Source organism: Salmo salar, chromosome ssa10 (genome assembly GCF_905237065.1).
Source record: "Salmo salar chromosome ssa10, Ssal_v3.1, whole genome shotgun sequence".
Classification (NCBI taxonomy): Eukaryota; Metazoa; Chordata; class Actinopteri; order Salmoniformes; family Salmonidae; genus Salmo; species Salmo salar.
The window spans coordinates 25,186,209-25,202,686 of record NC_059451.1 but is presented as its reverse complement, the minus strand read 5'-3'; the positions used below and the strand labels follow the sequence as shown (position 1 = coordinate 25,202,686).

The 16,478-nt window shown below is 43.8% G+C and overlaps 1 protein-coding gene and 3 non-coding genes across 4 annotated transcripts; 1 reads left to right on the top strand and 3 right to left on the bottom strand.

Moving 5' to 3' along the window:
* The first annotated feature begins 5,271 nt into the window (after positions 1–5,271).
* On the top strand, positions 5,272–6,523 carry LOC123724530 (uncharacterized). The gene has a single exon (XM_045688609.1). It carries the CDS (start codon positions 5,570–5,572, stop codon positions 6,521–6,523), a length of 954 nt encoding a protein of 317 aa, XP_045544565.1. The 5' UTR covers positions 5,272–5,569.
* Positions 6,524–10,603: 4,080 nt separating this feature from the next.
* Positions 10,604–10,676, bottom strand: trnav-aac (transfer RNA valine (anticodon AAC)). Its single transcript has one exon. It is a non-coding gene; the product is annotated as a tRNA-Val (tRNA).
* A 691-nt stretch (positions 10,677–11,367) lies between these two features.
* trnad-guc (transfer RNA aspartic acid (anticodon GUC)) lies at positions 11,368–11,439 on the bottom strand. The gene has a single exon. It is a non-coding gene; the product is annotated as a tRNA-Asp (tRNA).
* Positions 11,440–15,338: 3,899 nt separating this feature from the next.
* trnag-gcc (transfer RNA glycine (anticodon GCC)) lies at positions 15,339–15,409 on the bottom strand. The gene has a single exon. It is a non-coding gene; the product is annotated as a tRNA-Gly (tRNA).
* Between the last annotated feature and the right edge of the window lie 1,069 nt (positions 15,410–16,478).

Genomic DNA, 16,478 nt, shown 5'->3' with positions numbered 1-16,478 from the left:
CAGGTGCCCGAGAGCTGTGACTGCACCGAGGGCTAACATATTGTGTGTTGTCTCTTCGTGTGCAGGTATGTCTTTTATTTTGTCAGAATTATGTTGTATATCATTATACTTGTATTGTATAGTGTGCTGTTGGGCACTGAATGTATGTATGCAGTTCCCGCTCTTTTCTCTTTTGCCTGACCTTCAACTAGCAAGGTGCCTGAGAGCTGTGACTGCACCGAGGGCTAACATATTGTGTGTTGTCTCTTCGTGTGCAGGTCGAATAAAAATGATTCAACCATCAGAATTCCAGTTGTGGCAGTGTCCTAAATAAAAGTACACAACGCAGAACGAACCACGCTACAAACTGGTGCCGTGACCTGCCGACTGGTCAGCTCAAGCCGACCCCCGGAGCTGTGCATGTGGCTGAGGCGCACGACCTGCGCATGCGCATTTGTTGATGGTTTGCTGTAAGCTAATATATACTGTAAACAGTGAATGTGAGTGTAGCATATTCATTAGATACAGGTATTTGTGCTTATTTGTATTTTTTTGATGAATTTGTTTATTGCAAAAAAAAATTGTATTTGAATGCAGTAAATTACATTGTATTTTAGTGCTCTGTTGAGCCATGGAAGATTCTCAAGTCCATAAATTTAGTTATGCTGGGGATTTTAGTGTGGGTAGAGGGAGGGGTGTCCTTGCATTTACGCCGATTGTACAGTCAGCTCCTAGGAGTAGAGCGTTTGCTAGTCCTGAGTTTGCAAGCGCTGGGAGGGGTAGGCTGTTTGTTCCACCTGACCAGGGTATCACACCTCTGTCTTTTGATGTACCATCATCCACAGTCCTCAGTGATAATGGGGCGCCTCCGAGTCAGCTTAGTGACATTATTAAGCAGATTGGTTCAGAGATAGGTGAATCTATCAGAGCAAGTTTACTGCAGTCTGGGGTTTCAAGTCTTTCCCCTGCCTGTCCCCCTCACCAACCCCAGCAGTTTCCCCTGCCTGAGCAGTGTGGGTCAACCTTTATTGATGCGTCCAAGCTGAATCTGGTTGTGAAGTCCGATGTTAGTGCTCCACCTTTCTTTAGGGGTGATGGCTCAGATAAGTACTCTGTCCTGGAGTGGGAGGAGTTAATGGGAGTCTACTTAGAGAAGAGGGTTTACACTGGGTCTGAGAATGTTGGGGAGGTGATGTCTAGGCTCATGGGGAGGGCACGGGATGTGACCAAAGTCTGGATGCGTAACAACCCTGTTGTCACAGATGTTAAGGCGGTGTTCAGTGTTCTCAAGCAACACTTTGGGGATACTGTCTGCTCAGGTATGCCATTAGCTGATTTCTATTCAATCAAACCATATGCTAATGAGGGTCCAATAGATTTCTGGATTAGGCTTAACAAAGCTGCAGAAGCAGCCAAACAGTACCTTGTGAGTAAGGGCAGGACCCTACCCAATGAGTGCTCAGAGTTGGCAGTCATGTTTGTACGCAACTGTCCTGATAAAGAGTTGGCCCAAGTGTTCAAGAGCAAACCCCTTCGTGACTGGACAGCCAGTGAGATAGAGGATCAGTTGGATGAACTGTTAAGGGAACGTAAAGCATGTAGAACACAACTTTCACAGCAGGTGGATGCCGTCTTTGACTCCCCCCAGGAGGGAGTGGGTCCTGTGAACAGACCTAAGGTGTCATCCTTTTCTCAATGTGGCCGTGAACCAGACCAGGCACCATCTATATCTGAGGGTGAGACATTAGAGAAAGTTTTGACTTTGTTAGAGAAGGCTCTGGTCAGCAATACTCAGTCTGTGAACAGAGGGCCCCGTAAACAGTTCCACAAACGTCAGCGTGAGTGCGCCGTCTGTGGAAGCACTAATCACTGGACCAAAGCTCACTGTCAGATGCACCAGCTGTGCTTCAAGTGCTTCTCTCCGGGCCACATGAGCTTTGACTGTAGTGAGGCTGGGCAGCGACAGAGCCCTGGATGTGGACAGACTGGCAGGTCTCAGGAAAACTAGAATGCCTCCATTCTGAGAAGGGCAATGTGGGGCAGTCTTATTTTTCCTCCACTGATGATGATATCCAATCTGTTTATTCTTACTTTTGTGAGTCAGTACCCAAGAACAACACAGTCATTTTTCAGAACACAATGAGAATTACTCAGAATGACAGTTTGTTTTACACCTCCGTGCTAGTACAGGATAAAGTTGAGCTGAAGGGGATGTTAGATAGTGGGTCCATGGCTACTACTCTGCGCGCAGATATTGTACCTCGGTTGAGGGAGGCAGGAGTGGTAGAGGGGAACTTTCTAGCTCCTTCAGATATCATCCTGGTGGGTTGTGGTGGGAAGCAAACTAGCCCAGCGGGCATGTGTGATTTAAAAATGCAGCTTTATGGCTTCAGCTATGTAGTCCCAGTGCTTATTGTAGATGGGCAGGTTGATGAACTCATTGTGGGCACTAATGTGTTGAAGTCTTTGATTAGACAGTTCAAATCAAATGACAGCTACTGGCGGGTGGTGGGTACACCAGGTTCCTCTGGCAGTGCGATGACAGCCACTTCCTGCGTCTCCTGTCAAATCTGGAGAGATGGAGAGGAGACTCCATCCCAGATAAAGTAGGCACCATTAAATTGAAGAGAGCAGTAACGCTCCAACCCATGAGTGAGCATCTGGTGTGGGGCCGCCTACCCCCAAAGACAAAACTCTCTGTGGGCAGTACTGTTGTTGTCGAGCCCAGCACGTCTCGTTGTGTGAATCGACACATACTAGTGGGGAGAGTAGTTACGCCACTGTGGGGGGATGGATGGCTACCTGTGAAGATAGTGAATCCAACAACATCACCAGTTACCCTGAGACGAAATGCTAAAGTGGCGGATGTGTATCCTTGCATTGCATTGGAGGATTTTGATGATGTCAAGCAGCAAGCAGCTTACCAGAACGTGGCAAAAGTTCAATGTGACAGCTCACATGGCAGTCTGACAGCTAAGAGTTCAGTTGGTGGCAGTGTAGTTCATGGCAACAGTACACTGAGCAATCTTGGACTTCAAGGCCTGTCTGTTGAGGAGTGTCCACTTTCACAGTTCTGGAAAGATAAACTTGTCAATTTAATTGGGAAGTATGACACAGTGTTCTCTAGACATAGCCTAGATTGTGGTGAGGCAAAGGAGTTCTGCCATCGCATACGGCTGACTGATGACTGCCCATTTCGATTACCTTATCGTAGGCTTTCTCCAGCTCATTACCAAAAACTCAGGGAAACACTGGATGATATGGAGGAAAAGGAAATCATCAGAAAATACAGCAGCGAGTATGCCTCACCATTGGTGCTGGTATGGAAAAAGAATGGGAATTTGCGCCTATGTACTGACTTTAGGTGGTTAAATGCCCGCACAGTAAAGGATGCTCATCCCCAGCCTCATCAGGCTGATGTACTGGCCACGCTGGGAGGTAATGCCTTCTTCAACACAATGGACTTGACGTCAGGGTATTATAACGTGCCACTGCATGAAGAGGATAAGAAATACACTGCCTTTTCCTCTCCTTTAGGTCTGCACGAGTACAATCAGTTACCTCAGGGCCTCTGCAACAGCCCGGCTACTTTTATGAGAATGATGCTGACCATCTTTGGTGACCAAAACTTTCTAAGTCTCCTTTGTTATTTGGATGATTTGATGGTTTTTGCTAAGACTGAGGAAGAGAGTTTGCAGAGACTTGAGATGGTTTTTCAGCAGTTGCAGGAGCACAATCTTAAACTGTCTCCGTCTAAGTGCAAGTTTTTGAGGAGGTCTGTTAAGTTTTTGGGCCACATCATTTCTCAGGAGGGTGTAGCCGCTGACCCTGCTAAAGTTCAAACTATTTTGAATGTGACTGAGAGCGAGATGATGGAAGCTGATGGTGTCACTCCGTCTCCTAGCAAAATCCGTTATTTTCTTGGTATGGTAGTATACTATCAGCACTACATTGAGAATTGTTCCATGGTTGCTAGGCCATTGTTTCAGCTAACTACAGGTCAGAAAAAGCCTAGGAGAGGCAAGGGTAGGAGGAGGCCTGGTCCCTCTCGCAGGCTCACTGCTGCAGACTGGACTGCCGAATGTCAACTCGCTTTTGAAGCTTTGAAATCAGCACTAGTTGACCAGGCACTGCTGGCTCATCCAGATTTTTCTCAGCCATTTTTACTTTCTGTGGATGCATCTACTAGTGGTTTGGGAGCTGTACTATCCCAAGTGCAAGATGGGACGGCAATAGCCAGGCCAATAGCTTTTGCTAGTAAATCTCTTAATCATGCACAATCCAAGTATCCTGCTCACCGGCTGGAATTTCTAGCCATGAAATGGGCCATTCATGATAAATTCAGCCATTGGCTGCGAGTGCATAAGTTTACTGTGTGGACCGACAACAATCCACTCAAATATATTCTTATAAAGCCGAGACTTGATGCATGCGAGCAGAGATGGGTTGCAAAGCTGGCACCCTTTGACTTTGATATCCAGTACATACCAGGTCCCAAGAATGTCGTTGCTGATGCTTTGAGCAGAGAGCCATTTGTCCGCTCCACAGTTCTGCACCGACTGACAAGAATTCCATATGATGTCCTGCTGGAGGAAGCCAGAGGTCTTCGAGTGGATGATGTTCAAGACATGTTCCGCCTCTCCTGTGAACAGCCCGAGGCTGGCTGTGGAACGTCTATGGCTCCTGGGAGTGAGTTGAGTAGAGCTGGAGACGATGTCAGTGGGTTGGTTTCCTGTGAAGAGGTGTCTGCTGTCCTCCATGCTCACCGCCGATGGGATGATGGTGCAACAGTGAGGGCCATTTCACAAGCGCAGCACCTTAGAAGTTGATGTCCATGGGTCAGAGCCCTTTACCTGTCTTTACACACAAGGAGCTGTATGATAACCAGTCACTGGATCCTGTCATCAGCAGAGTCATGTTCTTTGTAGATAGAGGCCAGTGCCCATCTAGGAGAGAGCGAGTCCTTGAAGCTAATGAAACAGTTTATACTCTAAGACAGTGGGGAAAACTCACCACGCGGTTAGGGATTCTGTATCGTGTCTCAAAACACCCAGTGAGTAAGAAGAAAATATTCCAGTATGTTGTACCTGTGTCTTTGAGAGGCCTTGTGTTGAAGGGAGTTCATGATGATGCTGGTCATCAGGGTCAGCAGCGCACATTGTGGCTTACGAGACAGCGGTTTTACTGGGACTCTATGGAAAAGGATGTAAAGGAATACGTGGCCCACTGTAAGAGATGCGTGTTGAGTAAAGCACCTGAGCCTGAAGCAAGAGCTCCACTTGTCTCCATTGTGACAAAGGCACCTTTGGAACTTGTGTGAATTGATTTCTGGACTGCAGAAGATTCGAACAACAAGTCTATTGATGTGTTAGTAGTGACTGATCACTTTACTAAGCTGGCATGTGCGTATCCGTGTCCAAACCAGTCTGCTAAGACTGTGGCTCGTGTTCTCTGGAATAATTTCTTCTGCATTTATGGGTTCGCTGATTGTATCCATTCTGACAGGGGTGCTAACTTTGAAAGTTCACTTATTGCAGAATTACTTCAGTTATCTGGTGTTGGAAAGTCCCACACCACACCTTATCATCCCATGGGGAACGGTCAAGCAGAACGTCTAAATCACACGCTGGGTGGGATGATTAGAGCTCTGCCAGCTAGGTCCAAGGCTAAATGGCCTCAGATGTTGAACACATTGACATTCTCCTATAACTCCACTGTTCACGAGACTACTGGGTTTCCGCCCTTCTTCTTGATGTTTGGACGCACCCCTAGGTTGCCAGTAGATGTTATGTTTGAAAGTGTGCTGTTGGATGGGGACACGGTCGATGTGGATAAATATGTCCAGTCTTTTGGTGAGGATCTGAGAGAAGCCATGACATTGGCTCAGCAGCATGCAAATAAGCAACAAAAGAGACAAGCCGAGGTCTACAACAGACGGTCGAAGGGTCATTCGGTAGAGAAGGGAGACAGAGTTCTACTTGCTAACAAGGGAGAGAGGGGCAAGAAGAAACTGGCTGATCGCTGGGACAGTGCGGTGTACATAGTTGTTAGGAAGAACAGCTCACTGAACACATATCGTATACAGCACCCTACCACTGGACGCATCAAGACGGTGCATAGGAACCTGATTATGCCAGTCAACTTTCTGCCTTTGCCTTCTTGGGAGGAACCTGAGAGTCACGGATCTCTATCGAGTGGTGACGTGTTCTCTGAGATGTCTGCAGCGTCCAGCAAAATGGATGGGAGTGACGCAAGGACTGTCCACTGGGTAGCAAGCCTTCCTGAGTCTTCTGGGAGGATATTCCAAGGGGATGGTGAAGTCCCAGTTGATGGAAGTGAAGTGGAACAGCCATATGACGTCCCCTTGAGTGAGGTGTGCTCAGTAGAAGTGGACCAGAGAGAGATCCCCAAAGCCTACAAGAGTTCTGATAGCGAAACTCCATTCAGTGGGGATGGTGCTGTGACAGATGTCGTTAACTTGGTTGAAGATGATTTGTCAGTGTGGTCTGTGGCAATCTACCAGGATTCTGATTCCGAGTTGTAGTATTCCCCAACCTGAGGTTAGACCTCTGAGCACGGTTAGTGTTGTCCGTGACATTCCTGCTAAGTTTTTGGGTGAGGGTGTTCGGACTAGACTAGGTAGATTTATTAAGCCAGTGAATAGGCTAATCCAAACTATGTCTACACAGGAAATGAAACCGTTCTTGGTTTCTCAGTGACGGTAGGATATTGCCTACCTTTTCTTTTTTTGTGTGTATGTGGTAATCTAAGTGGGTCTTAAAGTGATTTGTGGGTTGGTCTAATATTTTTGACAATTCATGTAACTTTGTGTGTAGTTCATCAGCATAAAATGTATTTGGCATTTTTTTGTATACGGTTGAATAAGGGATTAGCTACCTCTTATTTTTCCTAATCCTTCGCGGGATAGCTTTCCAGCTGATCGACCATTTGTGGGTCTAGAATTAAGGGACTACACTGGGTTACTCCATCGCTCTGTGGGTGTGAATTTTTTTGTCTTTCTTTGCTTTGTTACCTTTGAGGTAATGTGTTTTGTTTTGTGCCTATAATCTAGTGTAAAACAGTGGGGGTGAATGTAGTAGAGTGATGTTGTTCCCCTAGATTATGCACCAAGTTGCACACAAGGACAGTTCAAGTAGGCCAGGTCAAGAGGGGATGTTAATAAGTTAATAACAATAATAATAATTGAATGTGTTTTCTTTATTTAATTACAGCTGCATAGTTAATGTTATTTTTCGGTGTACAAACATTTGTTGATATCTATATTGTAAATACACCTAATTGTAAAAGTATGTATATTTTGGTTTGGTCCATCGCGGGTTATCCATACTTACGTACCCTCTTATTGTTCTCTTTTGCCTGACCTTCAACTAGCAAGGTGCCCGAGAGCTGTGACTGCACCGAGGGCTAACATATTGTGTGTTGTCTCTTCGTGTGCAGGTCGAATAAAAATGATTCAACCATCAGAATTCCAGTTGTGGCAGTGTCCTAAATAAAAGTACACAATGCAAAACAAACCACACTACACCTCCAACAATGTTTTAGAGAATTTGGCAGTAGGTCTGTGTGTTTTGGACATTGAAACTTACCAATAGCAATGTGTAGCTAGTCTTGTCCATTTGTTCAGCTCCAATGCCATGTTGACCATGTTTGATCCGCTATCGGTAGTCAAACATACTTGACACGACTCTTTCAAGCACCAGGATGAAAGTGCCTCCCTCAGCCCAACTGCAGTTATTTCTCTGGTGTGGTCATCTGGGAAATAAGAAGTCTGAAGGCCTTTGCTTTGAAGATACCAGTTGTTGTCAATGTAATGAATCGTGAGGCTAATGTATGGCCCTGTGGTCCGACTTGACAGCAGTGGTAGAGAAGAATGCAGCGTTACGGATTTCATTGGCAACTCTGTCCCGACATTCTGTGTAGAGTTCTGGCAGACATATTTTGCTGTATTTACGGCTCAGGATCTCGTATCTTGGGTCTAGAGTTAGAATCAACTTTCTGAAACCATCTTTCTCCAGTTTGAATTGGTTCCATGTCTTTTGCTATGTGATATGTAATTGCACTCGTTATCTCATTCCATGTCTTGCTCTTCTTGTTATATGGAGTACCACTAACGAATGATGCCTTGAGTGATAACTGAGTGCGGGTCTGGCTTGAAGATATCTTGGGACTTGCTCCACTGCTCCGGGGGTTTGTTGCACACATTCTGGTAGATTCTTCATATTCATGCACATGCAGGGTTTCCACCTTAGGCTAGCACAATGTGTCGACACAATTTACACAGTACTGTTTGTTGGTCGAGGTCGGATATCTTAAAGCCAAACCAGTCCCAAAGGACAGAGGAAGCCCCTTTTTTTCGAACCAAGTCTTCGTCGTCCTGCAAATCAACCTCAATAGCGTTATTTCCTTGTCTTCAGTAATCCTCAGCGCAGAAGAGTAAGCAAGCATAATTTTTTTAGGGAAATAAACAATTTGAACTAGCCCACTAGGCTGTATCACTCGACAGAATTTGACGAAACAAAAACGCCTTATTTCATACATTTATTATGATATGCATGATATGGCAAAATCCATATCATGGCACAACATCATACCGGTATTCACGTTCATACCGGTATACCTCCCACCCCTACTTCTTCTATAGAAATAGCTCCTGCCTCTCGCTAAATAGTATAAACCAGATTATTCAGTTGACGTACCTATCGGTCATAGACTGTGCAATATCATCTCTGTAAACGCAGCTGCCATTAGATGCAGTTTATCATTGCGCGCTGCGCTTTATTACGAGCGACAATTTTTCTACTTCACTGTATTCTCTACCAGAAAGTTGATTGTCCCACTTTGATGTTACGTAGGTTGATATAATGCTATGTTTTCATTTAAAAAGCCCTTATACAAAAAGTCCCACTGTACCTAACATGATTACTGAACTTTAGACATACGAGTTACCACACCCAGTCTCATGGATGGCTAGCTCTGGAAATTATTTTGGTCTCTACGGAGTTAGCTAAATCAGGTTTTAGTTTCTTTGCACCTTATTTGTGGAACAGTCTTAAAATTGTTCTTACATTTGATGTTTTGGTAAACTTTTTACTGATGAATGTGTTTGTTTTTTATGACCGTGTTTTTCTTTCTGTTTGCAGTTAGTATTTTTTTTTTTTATGTGGGCATTTTCTGTAATTGTTTTTAAACCCAAGGGCAAAATGGGCCAATACTTCCAGGAACGCATATTTGAAAAGCAGTTTCTAGGCATCTTCATACTAAACAATCTTCGGTAGAACTTTCAGTCAAGCACCAGTCCTCAAGAGAAACTTCATAACAATATTGTGACAACATGCAACACATGTCGGGTCGCGTCAATTCGAATCTGGTATTAGGATATAAACAAACCATGCAACTTAGTTTTGCAATGATTATTTAATTCATCTTTAAGTAAATAGAATGATAGTACAAATGGAAAATATGATGTTCGTATATACGGTCTCTCTGTAACACCACGCAGGGCAGACAGAGAGCTGAAATGTCATCACAAGTTCTTCTTTAAATACTTCTTGACAGACGTAGTTCCCACTCCTTGCTGGGCCTGTCAGAGTAGAGACTGGGTGTGGTTTAGACTTACTCCAGCCTATCGTTGGCGTGCAGGTTGGTCCCAACCTCGTGACGTATCACATGTTGCCTGGCGTTGGATCTTATCTTCTTAGTGTATACTCAAGAGTCAGCAACCACTCAATTTCCAGTGATTTACTTATACTGTTGTTTCTCCACTCTACCTGTTCCTCACATGCTCCCCTTGTGATGGGTTTCACAACCTCCTATCACTAAGTCAGCTGCCTACACCTTGTTACATAATGCACAGTTCTCTAAAACCCCTACTTTGCACCCATTATCTTGTTATTGCTGTTGTTCAGCAAAAAGCTCTTGCAAAACCCTGTTTTAAAGCATCATCATTCTGTCCACATGACCCACCATCACATGAGCCACTTCCTCTAACATATAGCAGTATTCAATTATCTATAGTTTATATACTTAATATTGTGGCATAGCTTCTCTGTTATTTTATATAGGTTATGCTAACAAATAGTTGGTTAAACCCTAACACACATGAACACTGGCCTGGAATACAATGACATTGCTAAAGTATGCAAAGAAAATAGTAGGAAACAACTTTGCCATCATTACGATGTTGTCAACTTTACTGTGGACAGATGGCAATGTTACCATTCCCTAGCAAAGTTTGTAAAAGAAATACCAAGCAAAAAGATCTGGTGCTATCCCCTCACTCTTAGCTAGCTGGCTAACGTTATAACGCATCTTCAAGTCAATCTGACGACATCACAATGAAGACAAAAGGTTTTCCTCACAATTTTTTGCCTCCTAAAGAAATGTAATTGTATTTCCAAGCTACTGTAATATAATTTTGACTAAATCTTAATCAACACCAGTTGACAATGCGTTGAGTATAATGTTCAGTCGGGAGTCAGTGTCCCAAAGAATGTTCAAAACAATGCTGTTACAAATTGTGCAACACATGAATACTGTATTTATTTGTTTGTTTATTTTCAGACATTGGCCATAGATTAACACTACTATTTACTTTTTGAAAATGTGTTTCCGCCCGGTCTCGAACCGGGGACCTTTCGCGTGTTAGGCGAACGTGATAACCACTACACTACGGAAACTGAGCACAACTAGCAGAAGTACTCCAAATACACCTTCTGCGCATTAATTTATCGAATAGACTATAGTAGTTTCTATACAGCAAGTTCTCATTTCCATATAGATTTTTATATATACACACGTTTTTATTTTATTTGTTTACCTTCTTTAAAAACAGGGAGTCACCATTAAGACCAGGGGCTTTTTCGCAAGGGGAGCCCTGCACATACAATTCATTCACAAAATCAAATACAAACAAAAATAAAGCACAACAATCAAGAAAAACAGAAACATTTCTCAGCAAATAGTTCCCCAATCAATATTTAAAATTTGCCCTAGCGGTATCAAAGCGTCCACTTGCAGTGTATTTTGCAGTTGGTTCCAGCAATGAGGTGCATTAAAACTAAAAGCGGATTCACCTAATTCAGCGGAGACCCAACCCTGTGAGTGGGTTTAATATCTCATGCTTTTTTTTTTTTATACTTTAACAACAAAGTTAAGTAAGTTGTAAGTTTGTGTAGCATATAATGCATGTTACTGTTCTCCGAACAGTGAATCATGATGTTTAATGATCATATTCTACATTATCTCTTGCCCATGATAACCAATTACTGATGCGCATAACGAACACAAATGTCCATTCAAGTAAAATGGTGAGGTTACAGGTATATCGATTACAAATCAACATTGAAAGAGGTTAAAAAAATTTAAAAACTCCCCGTCGGGGAATTGAACCCCGGTCTCCCGCGTGACAGGCGGGGATACTGACCACTATACTAACGAGGACTACACATGCACAACATAATGGTTTTTATAAAACTGCTCACCTAATTATAATTTTTGCATTTTTCTTTTTTTAATTACCTTTATTTTAAACTAGGCAAGTCAGTTAAGAACAAATTATTATTTACAATGACGACCTATACCCGCCAAACCCGGACGACGCTGGGCCAATTGTGCGCTGCCCTATGGGACTCCCAGACACTCCCTGATCTGTTTCACCTGTTCCTGTGATTGTCTCCACCCCCTCCAGGTGTCGCTTATTTTCCCCAGTGTATTTATCCCTGTGTTTCCTGTCTCTCTGTGCCAGTTCATCTTGTATGTTTAGTCAAGTTTGGTTAAAGCACTTCTGAATAAACGACCTTCTTATTTATAATCACTCATCAATATTAGAATATTAATTCCTAAAACCAGGTCTCAAGCATGGATTACACTTGAGGCCCATGTGATTTCCACAGAGTTGGGTATGGCTGCCTTTTCCTGTTACGCTCCTTGCTTATGGAATAGCCTGCAGACTAAACTTAAACTTGAGACTCTTGTCCCCCTTGCCCATTTTAAGTATTTATTGGAGGATTTTTATTTTTGTATTGCTTGTAACTGTTTCGGCTAATGCAAGTTTTTGTGCTGTTAGAGGAATAACCGATGTGTAAATGTATTCTGCTGCTGTATTTTTGTGTTATCTGTGATCGTTTTGTTTGTTTGGTGGTGGATTGGCCTCAAACAACGTCCAGGGTGCAGTTGCAACGGTTTCTTAGGTTTGCAAACTTCTACCTCCGTTTCATTCGAGACTACAGCACCCTGGCGGCCCCCCTCTCGGCATTCACCTCCTGCAAGGTACCGTTCAAATGGTCTCCAGCTGTCAACAAAGCCTTTGTGAACCGAAGCATCGGTTCACAACAGCACCCATCCTCATCCATCCGGACCCCTTGCGTCAATTTGTGGTGGAAGTGGATGCTTCGGATGTTTGAGTGGGGGCCATCCTGTCCCAGTGATCTGCCCAGGACCAAAAGCGTCATCCCTGTGCCTGCCTGTCCCATCGTCGAGGCACTGGCTGGAAGGAGCAGAACAGCCATTCCTGGTCTGGACCAACCATAAAAACCTGGAATATCTCCATACAGCCAAGCGCCTCAACTCCAGGCAGGCCCGGTAGGACCTCCTGTTTAGCAGATTTAACTTCCATCTCCTACCGCCCAGGGTCAAAGAATGTGAAGCCTGACGCCCTCTCCCGCCTATACAGTTCCTCTACCAAACGCTCTGTCTCCGAAACCATTCTCCCTACCTCATGCCTTCCTGCCACTATGGATTGGGGTATTGAGAACCTGGTCCGCGAGGCACAATGCTCCCAGCCTGGACCTGACGGGGGCCCGGCTAACCGGCTGTTTTTCCCTAATCCAGTCTGGTCCCAGGTCCTGGAATGGGCTCATTCCTCCAGGCTGACCTGTCATCCAGGGTCCCGTCGTACACTAGCCTTCCTCCGACAACGTTTCTGGTGGTCCACAATGGTCCCTGACGTCTCTGCCTTAGTCGCCGCATGCACAATGTGTGCTCAGAACAAGACTCCACGGCAAGCTCTTTCTGGCATCCTTCAGTCACTACCGGTCCTTCATTGTCCCTGGTCTCATATCTCTGGACTTTGTCACTGGGCTCCCTTCGTCTGATGGCAACACTGTCATTCTGACGGTAGTCAATCGGTTCAAGTGCTCCTCAACTGCAAGGAGCCATCACATTGATGAGAAGTGGGACATGAAGTATCTACTGACAACATGGAGAGGCACACAACAGAGAACCTAACACGGTAATAATACCATCGTTGCTTCGTGGGTGGGTGCCAGCCGCAGGGTTTACACTAGTTACCACAGCCACAAATAAAAAAATTGGCCATATCGGTATATTGAACTGCATTGCCCCCAAACGGTCATACTCAAAACCACATCTGAATTGTGAAAATAATTACAGTTTAAACATTTAAAATTAATTTGACATTTGACACATCCCTAGTGTGAATACTTATGTAAATGAGATCTGTAGTCCATTTGCAATACATTTGCTAAAATGTCTAAACATGTTTTCACTTTGTCATTATGTGGTATTGTGTGTATTGATGGGTGAGAAAAAAGTATATTTTTAATCCATTTTGAATTCAGGCTGTAACAACAAAATGTGGATTAAGTCAAGGGGTTTGAAAACTTTCTGAAGGCACTGTAGCTAGCTAACGTTTTTCATTTGGCACAATCTGAACATTTTAGCAGAAAGATTAAGCAGTGCAACTACACTTGCTCTTTTTGTCACATTAACTGAAATTAGGGGAACTATTCGAATTTTAGCAACCAGGAAATGGCAGAGCAATTTCTGCATAGTGCATCTTTAAATCATGATTTACCTACCTGAAAAAATATATGTATGAAAAGGCAACAGGACTTCCTGACTGACCAAGTCTATCCATAATAAAGCGCTTCTCTACCTTCTTAACAGCACTATCATCAAGGCAGGTCCTACAGGCTCTAGTTTTGTCGCACCTGGACTACTGTTCAGTGGTGGGGTCAGGTGGTGCCATAAAGAGGGAAAATTGCAATTGGCTCAGAACAGGGCAGCACAGCTGGCCCTTGGATGTACACAAAGAGCAAACATTAATAATATGCATGTCAATCTCTCCTGGTTCAAAGTGGAAGAGAGATTGACTTCATCACTACTTGTATTTGTGAGAGATATTATAAGCACTGAGCTGTCTGGTTAAACGACTAGCACACAGCTCAGACACCCATGCATACCCCACAAGACATGCCACTAGGAGGTCTCTTCACTGTCCCTAAGTCAACAAAAGACTATGGGAGGCGCACAGTACTACATTGAGCCATGACTACATGGAACTCTATTCCACATCAGGTAACTGATGCAAGCAGTAGAATCAGATTTGGGGGAAAAAATGATAAAAATATACCTTATACAACAGCGGGGACTGTGAAGAAACAAACATAGGCACATACATACACATGATAACATACTCACTATTTACACACGTACACATGGATTTTGTTTTGTGGATATGTGGTAGTGGATTAGTGGCCTGAGGGCACACACTGATGTGGAATAGAGTTCCATGTAGTCATGGCTCGTGGGCTATACTCAGCCTTGTCTTAGGACGGTAAGTTGGTGGTTGGAGACATCCCTCTAGTGGTGTGGGGGCTGTGCTTTGGCAAAGTGGGTGGGGTTATATCCTGCCTGTTTGGCCCTGTCCGGGGGGTATCATCGGATGGGGCCACAGTGTCTTCTGATCCCTCCTGTCTCAGCCTCCAGTATTTATGCTGCAGTAGTTTATGTGTCGGGGGGGCTAGGGTCAGTCTGTTACATCTGGAGTATTTCTCTTGTCTTATCCGGTGTCCTGTGTGAATTTAAATATGCTCTCTCTAATTCTCTCTTTCTCTCTTTCTGTCTTTCTCTCGGAGGACCTGAGCCCTAGGACCATGCCTCAGGACTACCTGGTATGATGACTCCTTGCTGTCCCCAGTCCACCTGGCCGTGCTGCTGCTCCAGTTTCAACTGTTCTGCCTGCGGCTATGGAACCCTGACCTGTTCACCGGACGTGCTTGTTGCACCCTCGACAACTACTATGATTATTATTATTTGACCATGCTGGTCATTTATGAACATTTTAACATCTTGACTAAATTCACTAGCTAGCTAACCAACAACTGTAACAATATATTTGAGAGACAACAAGTACTCATTATGCGCCATTAATTTATATTTTCAATAAACATTGGAGACAAAATATAGTTTACATGTCAACAATCTAAGTCAACCTTGTCTGTTTTGCCCCATAGTTGAACATGTGTCGGTTTTGTTGCTCAACCACCAACTCTTCAAAAACCAAAATAACATTGGTTGACCGAAGTAAAACATGTTAATGCATTGGCCGGGAATCGAACCCGGGCCTCCCGCGTGGCAGGCGAGAATTCTACCACTGAACCACCAATGCTTATCTGAGCAGTTAAAGCTAAGTCTATAAATAGAACTAGAAAACAGTCATTTATGCATGGTAGCGGTTCTTTTTGGTAAGAATACATGAAATACGGCACTCATCATTTGCATCTCAATTGGACAGCTGGAGAAAGATTAGAAATCAATAAATACATCAATAGTATGACCACCAGATGGCGCTCTAGCTCGGAGAAATAGCCTAAACCTGGGAGGCCAAAATAACTTCTCCACAAAACTGTTGCCACCACATCCATGACGTGCAGATTGCGCTGCAGAGAATAATGCAGCTTTCCAATAATGCAATTTCGAAAAAAAATTATCTCCATAAAATGCTCAATCCAAACAAAACAACAGATAGATACACTTGCGATTAGCCCCAGTCACTTTCTATACAATGGTCCAAAAAAATAACAACTAATTATCGTTTTTGCATGTGATGGGTTGTAATTATTTGTATTTATTTTATTTCCCCTTTATTTAACCAGGTAGCCAAGTTGAGAACAAGTTCTCATTTACAATTGCGAGCTGGCCAAGATAAAGCAATGCAGTTCGACACATACAACAACACAGAGTTACACATGGAGTAAAACAAACATACAGTCAATAATACAGTAGAAAAAATAAGTCTATATACAATGTGAGCAAATGAGGTGAGATAAGGGAGGTAAAGGCAAAAAAGGCCATGGTGGCAAAGTAAATGCAATATAGAAAGTAAAACACTGGAATGGTAGATTTGTAGTGGAAGAAAGTAGAAATATAAATAATGGGGTGCAAAGGAGCAAAATAAATAAATACAGTAGGGGAAGAGGTAGTTCTATGGGCTAAATTATAGATGGGCTATGTACAGGTGCAGTGATCTGTGAGCTGCTCTGACAGCTGGTGCTTAAAGCTAGTGAGGGAGATAAGTGTTTCCAGTTTCAGAGATTTTTGTAGTTCGTTCCAGTCATTGGCAGCAGAGAACTGGAAGGAGAGACGGCCAAAGGAGGAATTGGCTTTGGGGTTGACCAGAGAGATATACCTACTGGAGTGCGTGCTACAGGTGGGTGCTGCTATGGTGACCAGTGAGC

Coding starts and splice junctions, on each gene's coding strand:
- LOC123724530 (XM_045688609.1), top strand. CDS start 5,570: ATGGGGAACGGTCAAGCAGAACGTCTAAATCACACGCTGGGTGGGATG.